We start from the raw sequence: 12143 nt of genomic DNA, 5'->3' as shown, positions 1-12143 counted from the left end.
GTTATAGCTCAGTGATAGAACATTTGCCTAAAACTTAGATTGAGTTTAAGGCCCTGAGTTTGAGGCCCAGTGTGATCTAATCATCATCATCATCATCATCATCATCACCATCATCATCATCATCATCGAAGAAGAGAGAAAAACATTTGGCTCAGAAAGTTTTTTTTTTTTTATCAGATCTCTGGGTTAACAAGAAAAGCAACTTCACAGTGATGTGAAGTCATTACTTTTAGTATAAGCCCTCTTAATGAAAACATTTCTTAGTTAAGACAGTTTACATCTTAATCTGTAATGAAGCAAGTGCGGGTAACAGAAAATTAATGATAAGTTGTCAGGATCTATTATGTTTTCACTAGAGAGTAATGTGTGTTAAAAGAATTTTGCATCGAATAGAAATATAGTAATGGTTTTATGTACATAAAGGTATAAAAACTAGAAAAATGAAAAAAAATACAGAAAAATTGAACTGTATGAAATTACACAAAAATTAAATTTCGGAACCAATTTACTGAGTAACTTATGAAATTAAGTTTTGAAATTAAGTCACTTGGCATAGAGTTCACACTTTTTAGGAGAGGTTGATTAATTCATCTAAGATCATATTTTGTGTAAAATCTTATTTGTCTCAAGTGAGGAAAACTTATTTTGTCTGATGTGAGATGTGCAATTATAATTAGCTTGTAGAACGAAAGAGGTAGCTAGGTAGGGAACACAGACGTATTGGTTACTTTTCTTATCACTGACCAGATAACCTGACAAAAAGCAGCTGAAAGAAGGATGGGTTCTGACTGGCAGTTTGAGCGCACAGTCCGTTGCTACAGGGAAGGCATGGCAGCGGGAGCGGGAGACAGCGGGTCACATTGTGTGTGCAGTCAGAAAGCAGAGAAGTGAGTGCTAGGGTTCAGCTGGCTTTCTCCTTTTATTCAACTCAAGACCTCAGGTCACACACAGCATGGTACTGCCCACATTCAGGGCGTGTCCTCTCAGTTAAACCTTGCTGGTAATGCCCAAGTGATTCTAAATCCTGTCAAACTGACAAGGTTAACCATCACAGTGGATAACTGATGAATGGACCAGGGTTTCAGTATTATTAGAACTTGGAGACTGTACTGATTGCAAACTCATGCATATTACAGGTATACTAAGTGTTAAAGCAGTGAGTAAACCAAAGTTAAAAGTGCAGAACTTAAGAAACTTAATTTGGAGTTTTTATTAAGTGGAACAGCTTATTTCTTAATTTTGTCTTTCCTCAAATATTGTAACTAATCCTACTTCTCAAGTAGTTCCTAAATTGTTCTCTAAATATTACACATATGCACTTTGAATAATTATTTTTATTTAGATATATCCTTTCCATGTCATATGTATATGTATGTGTAAACTTGCTAAGCGTATTTAGTATTGGTGGTAGTTATAGTCCTATTAGACTATGCTTCTGTGGAACTTAATCATAGAAACTAATTTAAAGAAAATGGCCCACTCATTAGCGTTTTCTCTTTAATAAGGTTTTGTTCTTTTATTGCCACATGAAAATAATAGTAAATTGTCACATTTTCAAAGCTCGCTGGTTCCCCCCGCCCCCAGCTGATATTTTGGCAGCAAGCATCTGTAGCACCAGTAGTAATTAGAGAAGCTTGCCATTTCTGCTTACTTTTTTAGCTTGCTAAGAGGTAAGTTCCTGCTTTAGTTGTGTTTACTTGATCATCGCCCCCACCTCAAGAGACTCATGGAGAGAGTTGCTGTAATAGTAGGAGCAGAAGGGAAAGTTTTCTATCTTCAGTTACCTACCTAATGCTTAACTTAGTTGTAGACTATTGAAATGAGTGTTTATGTCAGAACATTTACCTAGTATGTACAAGGCATTGGGTTTGATTCCCCGCTACTGAAAAGCAAACAGATTAAAAGGAATACTTCTTTGTACTGAAGAAAATTACCATTTCTTTCTCATTATTTCCTCATAGCAGTGAGAGGTTAAGAACTTTTCATTGGACACTTTCATTGTGGTAAATTATAAATAAATGCAAAATACAGAAATGGGATTTACATGAACAGTAATTTGGATGATAAAGATTCACCATTGAGAATATCTTGTCATGATATGAGAAAGTCCAGTATTACTGCTCGTTCTTATCCAGGCTTAGAAACACTGGAAATGTAAGCCAAGGAGTCATCTAGAATTTTTTATTACTACTAGCAATATTTTATCTACTAGTAATTATTTATTGCCACATGAAATTGATAATAACTTCATTTTTGAATTATATACTCACTATTTATCACTGATGTAGGTGGCCTACTAATGTAGTTTTGGAGAAACAAAACTAGCCTTTTCCAAAAGATCAGGAACCCAAAAGAGGTCGAACTCTGCACAGCCAGCCCTCTAGCTAACTAGCTATTGAGATAGGGTCTCCCTGAATTGCCAAGGCTAGTCTTGAACTCCTAGGTTCGAGTGATCCTCCCACCTCAGCCTCTTAATTCCCTGGGCCTACAAACTGCTTCTGGCTCTTTTCTAGTGTACTAATCTCATCCATTATTCCTGTTCTGGAGAAAGAAGGCAATGGAGGCAGTTGCCAAGTAAGGAGGCAGAAAAGGCCAGAAGTGTCATTGTGATAGATATTCCTGTTAGAAAGCTTGAAGCCAGTAGAAAAGGAGTTCTTAACCAATCATTTTCCAATGTGTGCTTTTAAAATTGAGAAATAATTCACATATACTAAGATGTACAGATTTTAAATTGCTGTTAGATGAATCAGAATGTACTCATGAAATTATTGCTTCAATCATGATATGAAACACTGTAACATTTTATTTATGAATGGATTCACAGTAAGATTTCATGAAGTACTGACTTTTTTTTTATTTAGAGAATATTAGTTTCTGTAATCAAACCCATGTAGATAAGACCCTGCATATTTAATAAAGGGTATTTGGCTTATTTTAAATGCTGAAATTTGGGACTAGAGAGATGGCTCAGTAGTTAAGAACCCTGCTGTTTTTCCAGAAGACTGGGGTTCAAATTCCAGCACCCACATGGTAGCTAACAACTGTCCGTAACTCCAGTTCTAGAGGATCTGACAGCCTCTTCTGTCCTCCACAGTATTGCATGACCTGTGTGCATTTACCTACATGTAGGCAATACATGCATATATACATAAAAATAATAAATAAAATATTTTTTAAAAAATAAATAAATGCTGAAATTTAACTTAGCTTCTGTTATCTCTGAAGAATTTAATGAACTTTCCTTAAAACATTTTTACATTATTAGTGGACAAATAATTATTTTTAAGAAAGATTGAATGGTTCTTAACTAATTAGAAATTTTTTTAAATGAACTGTTTTATGTGGATGGAGTTTATTTATTTTATATTTTTAAATGCTTAAATTGGGCTGGAAGTGGTGGTGCATGCCTGTAACCAGCACTTGGGAGGCTGAGGCAGGAGGATTGAGTTCCACACTAATCTGGGCTGTATAGTCAGATCCATCTCAGAAAACCAAAGAAGGAGCTGGAGAGATGGCTTAGCGGTTAAGAACACTTGCTGTTCTTGCGCAAGACCTGAGTTTGGTTCCTAGCACCCACATTAAGTAGTTCGCAGCACTTGTTAACTCCAGCTCTGAGGATCTGACACCCTGTTCTGGCCTCCAAAGGCACCAAAACACACACATACACATGCGTGCGCACTGAGAAAATAAATCTTAAAAAAAACCACACACAAAAAACAAATGCTTAAATTGGCTTTATTGCTCTCTCCTCACTTAGCAAGTGAAAGTTGTGATTGACCCTGGAGGAGTAAGGAAGGAGGAGATATTGGCAGAATGGGCAAAGATGGCCTCTGAGATGGTGACATGTAGACTGAAACTTGCTGAGAAGGCTGTCAAGCATAACTGCACAGCAGTGGAGATGGGATGAAGGAAAGAAATGAAAAGGGCCTACATACCAGTGTATAGGTGTGAAAGAGTTAGGTAGGGAGATACCATCAAGAAAGTAAGTTGGAGGCCTGGCATGATGGCATACACTTTTAATTCCAACATTCCTTTAATCCCAGCACTTGGGAAGCAGAGGCAAGTGGATCTTTGTGAGATGGAGGTGAGCCTAGTCTACATAGCCAGTGCCAAGTCAGTTGGGCCTACAGGGTGGGACCACCCCTGCCTCCTCCCCACACACAAATAAAAGAGCAAATTGGGAGAAGAAATGAATTTAGAGAGATGATGATGTATTTAGTTTTGGACAGCTTTGTCTTGTTGGTGAAATATATAGATTGAAGGCATAAAAGTTTATGTACACGATTGGTTAGATCAGTGAACCTGTGTTTATTGAGTGATTGTTAATGCACAGTGCATTTAAAAAAATTTTATGTGTGTGAGTGTTATGCCTGCATATGTGTAAGCGCACCCATGTCATGTAGCACCTGTTGAGGACAGAAGAGGGCGTCAGATCCCCTACAACTGGAGTTACAGATGGTTAGCTGCCATGTGGTGCTGGGATTTGAACCCAGGTTCTTTGTAAGAATATCCAATGCTCTTAACCTCTGAGCCATCTCTCCAGTCCATGAGCTATTTCTTCAAAACTGTTTTCCCCATTTTAGTTTACATGTATGCTATATTTAGATATTTATTTTTAAATTATTCTCTAGTACTAACTAATAAAATAATATGTAAGTACTTCTAAGCATATTAGAGAACGCAGTAGGAAGCACAGGTTAAAAGAAAACCGGGATATAAGTAGAGGATGTTGGTTTTAGTTGATTACTTGATATAAATTTTTAAATTTAATCTTTATTAAAATTAAATCATCTCTCACTTTATGATAGGGAATCTATATTTTGAGAATTATCATAAACTAGCAGTGTATAAAAATTAGTTAAAATGGATGCTGCTGGGTTAGAGATTTAGGTGAGTGGTAGAGGACTTGTGTAGGCCTCAGGTTGGATCCCCAGCACTGTCATCCCCCCCCACCTCCTACACACACGAGAGGGGTAGGGACAGAGTGTACCTTACTTTGAAGGAAGATCTTATTAGGAGTCCTAATGTTTTCCATTTTTACTGTGTTGGTTTTTCCCCCACTGAAAATGAGGCAATTCCGTGGCAATTACAACTTATCAAAACTGCAGGTGTTTAGTGTGCATCTGTTAGGTTGTACTAGTAGTTACTATATTCTTTACTACCACATACTTAAAAGTCTTTTTTAAAAAGTTTATTTTAAGAATATCTATGATAAGAGTTGGAAAAATCTTTTTAAAGTACCCTTTAAAGGTATATTTTTAAAGTTCTACAATATGAAATAAGAATATGCATAGAAACACTCATTGCATTGTGAAATGTGACAGTGACTGTGATGAAAAGCACTGGAACCGTTTCATTGTGATCTGCTGGAACACCTTTCATTTTACAGAGTTCCATTTGCTTTTAAACTGGAAGGAACTGAGAGTATCTTTAAATATTTTTATTTGGCAGACATTTTTCCCACCAATGAATAAAGTTTTCTTGTCACTTAAAGGAAAAAAAAAACTAACAATATTTGTTGTTAGTGATAAAACTGAAGTTTTTAAGATAAAATTAAAATTTGGGGAAACTCAAATCACCTTTAGATTGATAGCTTCCCCAGTATTTAATAAACTCACTTTAAAATAAGATTAATGGCAATATAACAAATATAATAATTTGAAATAATTCAGTGAGATATGTCAACATTTGGGAGATATGTATAACTCAGGAATTAACATTTTTAAATGACTAATGCATGAATATAAGCATTTATATGCATGAAAAATTTAAAGCACAACAGACCAGTGAATTTTAATGTAATATTTGGAAATGCCCAAGGATACTACTTACCAAGTTTGCTATACTATCACAGAATATCACAATTATCTGTAAAGGGTAAAATGTACCCTATTTTTCAAATATACATACACAAGTATGTATACATGAATACAGAGTATTCCTGTCTACTAAACACAGCAGCACATTGTGAAAGACTGGGTATAGAAGCAGATGGGATGGTACTGCCTTCTGATGGGGTACAGTTAACCTGTAAGACAGTATTTAGATGGATTGCAAAATAAAACTTGGAAAGTCTTTTTATTTTTACATTTTAAATAGAAATAATATAGACAAAAGTTCTTTAGAAATCTTAATAAATTTTTAAGTCAAAGGGGTTTTGGGAGTATGTGGCCTAGGATAATCAGCATACAATTTAGAAGAGCATAACTTCATAATCCACAATGTGTTGGTTTTTTAACACAATGCTTTGTGAAGTAGTTTTCAAATGATAGTGCGAACGTTGGTTTCATATCACATTTGGCATTATTTGAGTCAGTGTTTTGAAACTTTTCTAAACCTTCATTTTTATTTTATGCCTTTACAAGAGTGCAGGGCTGGCCAGATGGCTCAGTGGGTAACAGTACTTGCCACCAAGCCTAACGACCTAAGTTCATCCCCAGGACCCATATGGTAGAAGGAGAGAAGTTGCCAACCTCTGCAAGTAGTCTTCTGACCTCCACATGTGCACTGTGCTGTGCACAAGTATACATATGCACAGAGTATATAAATAAACTTGAAATACAAGAATAGAAGCAAAATATGAAATTAAATAGGATTTATGAAACTATCCTTTTTGTGATTATACCTTTTTTCAATGGTAAGGTGTAAGAATATTGAAAAGATATTCAGTGATAATCTGTGATAATTCTTTATGTCTTATTTATGGAGTGAATATTTTGATTTGAGTTAAATGGACAGCTTTATTTTAAAAATTTGCAGTAGCGCAGAGTCCAGTGCATTATGGAATATATGTGGAAGCTAACAGAGTGTAATGGGAACCTTTTGTGTATTATTAGTGATAACTGTTTATGCATTCACATGTAATGGTCATAATGTTGGTAAAGTTTCTGATTTTTATTTTTTCTGTAAGCAGATAATCTCAGTGAAACCTTAAAGAAGCTGAAGATAACAGCTGTTGACAAGACAGAGGATAGTTTAGATGGATGCTTGGATTGTCTGCTTCAAGCTCTGGCTCAAAATAGTAAGTTTCATTGTTTACTCAAATTCCAGACAAAAAGAATCAGATCTGCATTGTTCAGAAATTGGTATATAGTTAGGCACATAACTTGTATTCACATGTCTTGAATTCTTTTTAATCTTATTCTTGAATGTTGAGCTTGTTTTCAGTGTTCTATCCTCCTACTTACCCTCCACCCCCAAGGTACTCAACGACCTACCAATAGGCACAGAAAGGAGACATTCATTGTGGTGATGGCATTTAGAGTCCCACAGAAGAACCATTATTTCATTCCTAACAGACAAACGGAGTTGTTGTTTTTTCCTCAACACCTACATTTGTACTTTAAAAAAAAACAGACTGTTTAAATGTAAAGAGGAGACAGGAGAAGCTAAAGGGGGAGTTTACAGTACTTCACATTGTTTTGCTGAGCTCTTTTTAAAAGAATTTTATTTTAAAATCATATGTGTATACATAGGTTAAATTGGAAAGAACCATCAGCAGTCATAAACACATTCCTCAAAACTTTGGGTAAAGCTTATGGTGAATAATTCCAAAGATAGAAACCACAAAATTCTTTACTATCAGTATATTACTACATTTGATTGAACATATTTGTATTCACTGATTTCTGTGTTATCATAGTGAATAGATACATATAAAAATGATGTTCATTTGTTCCTGTTATTCAGCTTAGCCGTACTGTATTTGTATTTAATCATACCAGTTTCTTTTTTCCTGAGACTAATTATGTCGCTGACAAAGAATTCAGGAAGAGTATATTGTTATGGTTTTAATCTCAATCACTCAGGGATGGATGTTATTTCTCTTTTATTTCTCATTAAACTGCCTAGAAAATCTAAAATAATTGATAAAGTACATTTTTAAAGCTAGCCTTTGTTAGTTAGCTTTTCTTGTTGCTGTGACAGAAACAGCTTAAAGGAGAGAGGGTTTATTTTGGCTCACGATTTCAGTCCATCAGGGTAGGAGGTTGTAGTAGGGCAGAGTTGTTATGCCACAGGCAGCCAGTAGAGAAGGAGGAAGGCCCTGGGACCTTTAAAGGAACACTCTTTGTGATCTATGTCCTCTAGCTAGTGCCTACCTCCTGAAGCTTCACCACCTCCCAAAGTAGCATTACCAACTGAAAGCCATGCTATATAACACATTAGGCTGTAGGGGGCATTTCATATTTATAACATAACACATCCTTTAAAATTGTGTTTCAGTAATCTCCTATCCTTTTGAGTGTCATCCTGTCTAACTATGTAATATTAAAGAGAACACATGGGCGTGAGACAAGTTCAGTGAGAACATCTACACAACACTCTGCCCATGAAACACAAGTCTAAGACAGTTTTCAATAAATGGGTTCAATAGGTGTAGCCCAAAGGCTCCTCTGAAAAGCTGGAGCTGGTCCAGGGTGAGTGTGAGTGGGCAGAGCACACTAGGAAAAAGGTGTGGAGCCGCCCAAGCCACTGCTGTATTGGGCACAACTGAGCAAGAGGAGAGAGGGGCTGGAGAAGGATGGCCTGTGGATTTCAAATATGGAAAAGGAAAAGCCTATAAGAATCTGTGTTTTTGTAAGACACCCCTCCCAAATGTCACATAAACTACAAAATCCAAATAGGGTGTCTTATGTCTGTTTGTTAATCCACATCAGGTTCGGGAGACTAGAGGGCATCCCCCAGAGAGAAAAAAGGGAAAAATTTAGTGAAACAACAGGGTAAGCGCACGATGGATTTGGAATTTAATCCAACCATTATTCTTGATAATACTTCTTGTTATTCTTGCACAGGACCTGGATTTGGTTCCCAGAACCCACATGGCAGCTAACAGCAGTCCATAGCTCTAGTTGCAGGGGATTTGACATCCTCCTCTGGCCTCTGCAGGCATGCAATTTCATGCACATACATGGTATACATACATGCAGGCAAGGCATTCATTACACATAAAATGAAGGAAGGAAGGGAAAATAAAGAATTGTATATCACAAAATTTTAAGATCATACAACCATAAGGTAATTAGTACAAACAATAGACCATTGACTAATGACTTCCCAGAAAGGTAAGGAAAAAATGTTTTATTAACAATCCAGAAGGTTTATGAATGTTCTCATGTCTAAGACTACCAACACAAAAGAATTTGATACAGGAAGGAGTTCTTGCAGATGGCCAGTCTTTGATTTAAAAGTTATACCTATATATTTCTAAAGAAAATGTAATTTTGAAATATCTACATTGTTGGGGCTGGAGAGATTGCTCAGCAGTTAAGAGTACCTGGGTTCAGTTTCCAGCACTCACATTGGTGGCTGACAACCCCTGTAACTCCAGTTCCAGGGACTATTATGCCCTCTTCTGGCCTCTGAGGGCATCACACACATGTAACACACAAGCAAACAAGCACTCATACACACAGAATAAAAATAAAAACTTGAAAATTACATGAATTTTGTATGTTTGAGATGTATATTACAAATGATTGTAATCTGAAATTAGAAAAAAAAATTTTTGAAGCAGGGTCTCACTATGTAGCCCTGGCTGGCCTGGAACTTACTATATAGACCAGACTGGCCTCAGACTTACAGAGTTCCACCTGCCTCTGCCCCCCAAGTGTTGGGATTAAAGATATTCCATACATACATGCAATGTATTTTGATCATATTCACCCCCCACTTCCTCCCCACAGTTCTGGATCTACACTGTCTTCCCTCCCAATCTTTACAACTACCGGATTGGCCTCCACCTGCCTCTGCCTCTTGAGTGCTGAGACTAAAGGCATGCATCACCACACCCAACTTCCATTTTTTAAACGATCTACTGACTTCCAATTTGTGGTGCCCATATATGCATAAGTGTAGTACCATCCACAACTTAACAGGAACCACACCCTATAGAAAATTGACTCTCCCTCCCCTAGCTGCCGTCAGTTGCCAGTGGTTCTTTGGGTGGTGGCCTGTGAACCCCTCCCTGCTCTGTGCTGGAATGTTGACTGGCTTGATCTTGTGCAGACACCCACAGCTGCTGTGAGTTCATGAGTGTCTCACACTCCTGACATGTCCAGGAGACACTTTCATCACAGCCCTCCTCAACCTGTGGGTCTTACGGTCTTTCCTTCCCTCCTCTCCATAATGTTCCTGAGCTTTGGAATGTGTAAAGAGAAGTGGTATAGATGTCCCATTGGGGCTGAGCACTGCACAGACACTTATCCCCTGTACTTTGACCTGTGTTGTTTCTGTTTTAACCCTGTCCACTGCATAAAGAAACTTACATGATGAGGATGAGGAACTGCACTAATCTATAGGTAAAGATATGTATCCTTAGAGGGCAGTGTAGTGTTGTGTCCATTTAGCAAAATAATAGTATGTTCACCCCTGGGGCCTGTGAACACCCAGCCATGGGTTTTTGTCCAGCTTTACAGTACCAGCCATTTTCCTCTGGGGAGTAGGTCACCCCCATACCATTGTGGCACTATTGCACACATGGGCATATCTTGACAGACCACTCGGTGTTATAGCTTGCAGGGTACACAGCAGGGTAAGACTATTGACCTGGAAGCTTCCTTCATGCTGGCTAGCTTTCACAGTACTGAATTTGAACTGTTTACTTTGACATGTGACTTTAAAGTGTTTTTCTCCTTTTGCTCCCTCCCTCCCTAATTGTAATATTTATGTTAAATATTAAAGGTAAGAATGAGAAGATTTGGATATTTACTAGGTTTTGTAGAATATATTTTGCTTAAGCAAGTATTCTGTATAAATCTTTGCTCTAAATTAATAACATTCACTCATATAAACACTTCAGATCTCACTTTAAAAATATTTTTAGTAAATATATGAAGGCCACCAGCCAAGAAATCAGCCTGTTTGTTCTGGTTTCTTTTGATTCCAATTATAGCTGCAAGACTTTTAGTAAATGCTGAATTCTAGTATGGATACACTAGTTCATGGTCATTTGTAAATTTAAAACAATAGACTGCCTATTGTCTTCTTCGCTAAACATTTAAGACAGGGGCTATCGTTAAAGGATATAGAATGTCAGTCACCTGCAAGAAAACCGTTTCAGATTCAAACTATCATAGTACGTGAGGGGGCACAATGTTTTGAAATGATACTGTGTGCTAAATTTATGCTGGAAAAGCTGCCACCCATAAAATCTTACTCATTCCAGTACTGGTTTACTGTTGCTAAAGACTACACATAGTTCTAGTAGTCTATGGTTACATACTTAATTGAAGCTGACTTCCTTAATCATGTGCAGTAGTTCTCATTGGTGAATCTAGTTACTCTTGGTTAACTGTGGCAGAAAAATATTAACTGGCATGTTCAAGAAATAAAAAATTGATAACTTTTGTATTGCACACGATTTATAGAAACGGTGTGAGGTTTTGTACCATTTCTTCCGGCACCTGGACCATCCCTTCTCCAGCATGTGCATGTGTGCTCCTTGCCTGTTTGTCACTGAGCAGTGTCTCCGTTTTCAGATCCACTATCTATCAGATAGGCTGTCAGAATGACTGTTGTCATATCTCATTACTTGTGCTCAAATCACTCTTATTACTTAATAATGACCCCCAAATGCAAAAGTGGTAATGCTTGCCATTTGGATATGCTAAAGGGAACCCACAAAATGCTTTCTTAAGGTGAAAAAGGAAATGTTCTGAACTAAATAAGAAAAGGAAAACTTGTATGCTGATGTTGCAAAGGTCTGTGGTAAGAAGCCTTTTTCATCCGTGAAATTGTGAAGAAGGAAAAAGACACTCATTCTAGCTTCGCTATGATACCCAAACTAAGTTAGAGCACAATACATAATAAATGCTTGGTTGAGGTAGAATCAACATTAAATTTGTGGGTGGAAGCATGAACAGAAATTGTGTTCTAATTGATGGTAATATATTGTGCCAGACAGCCTTAAGCCTTACTTTATCTGACCATGTAGGCACTGTATTCTCTCTCACCATCACAGGGAGAAAAATGAGTATAGAAGAGTAAGAGCAAAAGAAAAAGATATTCACAATACTTTTAGTATATTATATTGTTTTAATTGTTCTGTTTTGTTCTTGTTACTGCTAATCTCTTACTATACCTAATTTATAAACCAAACTTCATCTTGGGTCTACATATTTAGGGAAAAATAGGATGTACATTGT

General features: G+C 36.9%; 1 protein-coding gene across 7 annotated transcripts in view; it reads left to right on the top strand.

Annotated features, from left to right (window-relative positions):
- Positions 1–12143, top strand: part of Rap1gds1 (Rap1 GTPase-GDP dissociation stimulator 1) — a 122510-nt gene that overhangs the window by 12303 nt on the left and 98064 nt on the right. For 5 of the 7 annotated variants that reach the window (XM_029560230.1, XM_029560226.1, XM_008826185.3 and 2 more), the window contains exon 2: positions 6911–7021. In XM_029560230.1, coding sequence (XP_029416090.1) covers positions 6911–7021 — 111 coding nt within the window. The remainder of the gene's footprint in view (positions 1–6910; positions 7022–12143) is intronic. The other 2 variants (XM_008826186.3, XM_008826182.2) reach the window with 1 other exon arrangement.

The sequence above is a fragment of the Nannospalax galili genome, unplaced genomic scaffold (assembly GCF_000622305.1).
Source record: "Nannospalax galili isolate Female #2095 unplaced genomic scaffold, S.galili_v1.0 scaffold189, whole genome shotgun sequence".
Classification (NCBI taxonomy): Eukaryota; Metazoa; Chordata; class Mammalia; order Rodentia; family Spalacidae; genus Nannospalax; species Nannospalax galili.
The sequence above is the reverse complement of the archived record's forward strand: the minus strand, read 5'-3'. Positions and strand labels throughout refer to the sequence as shown.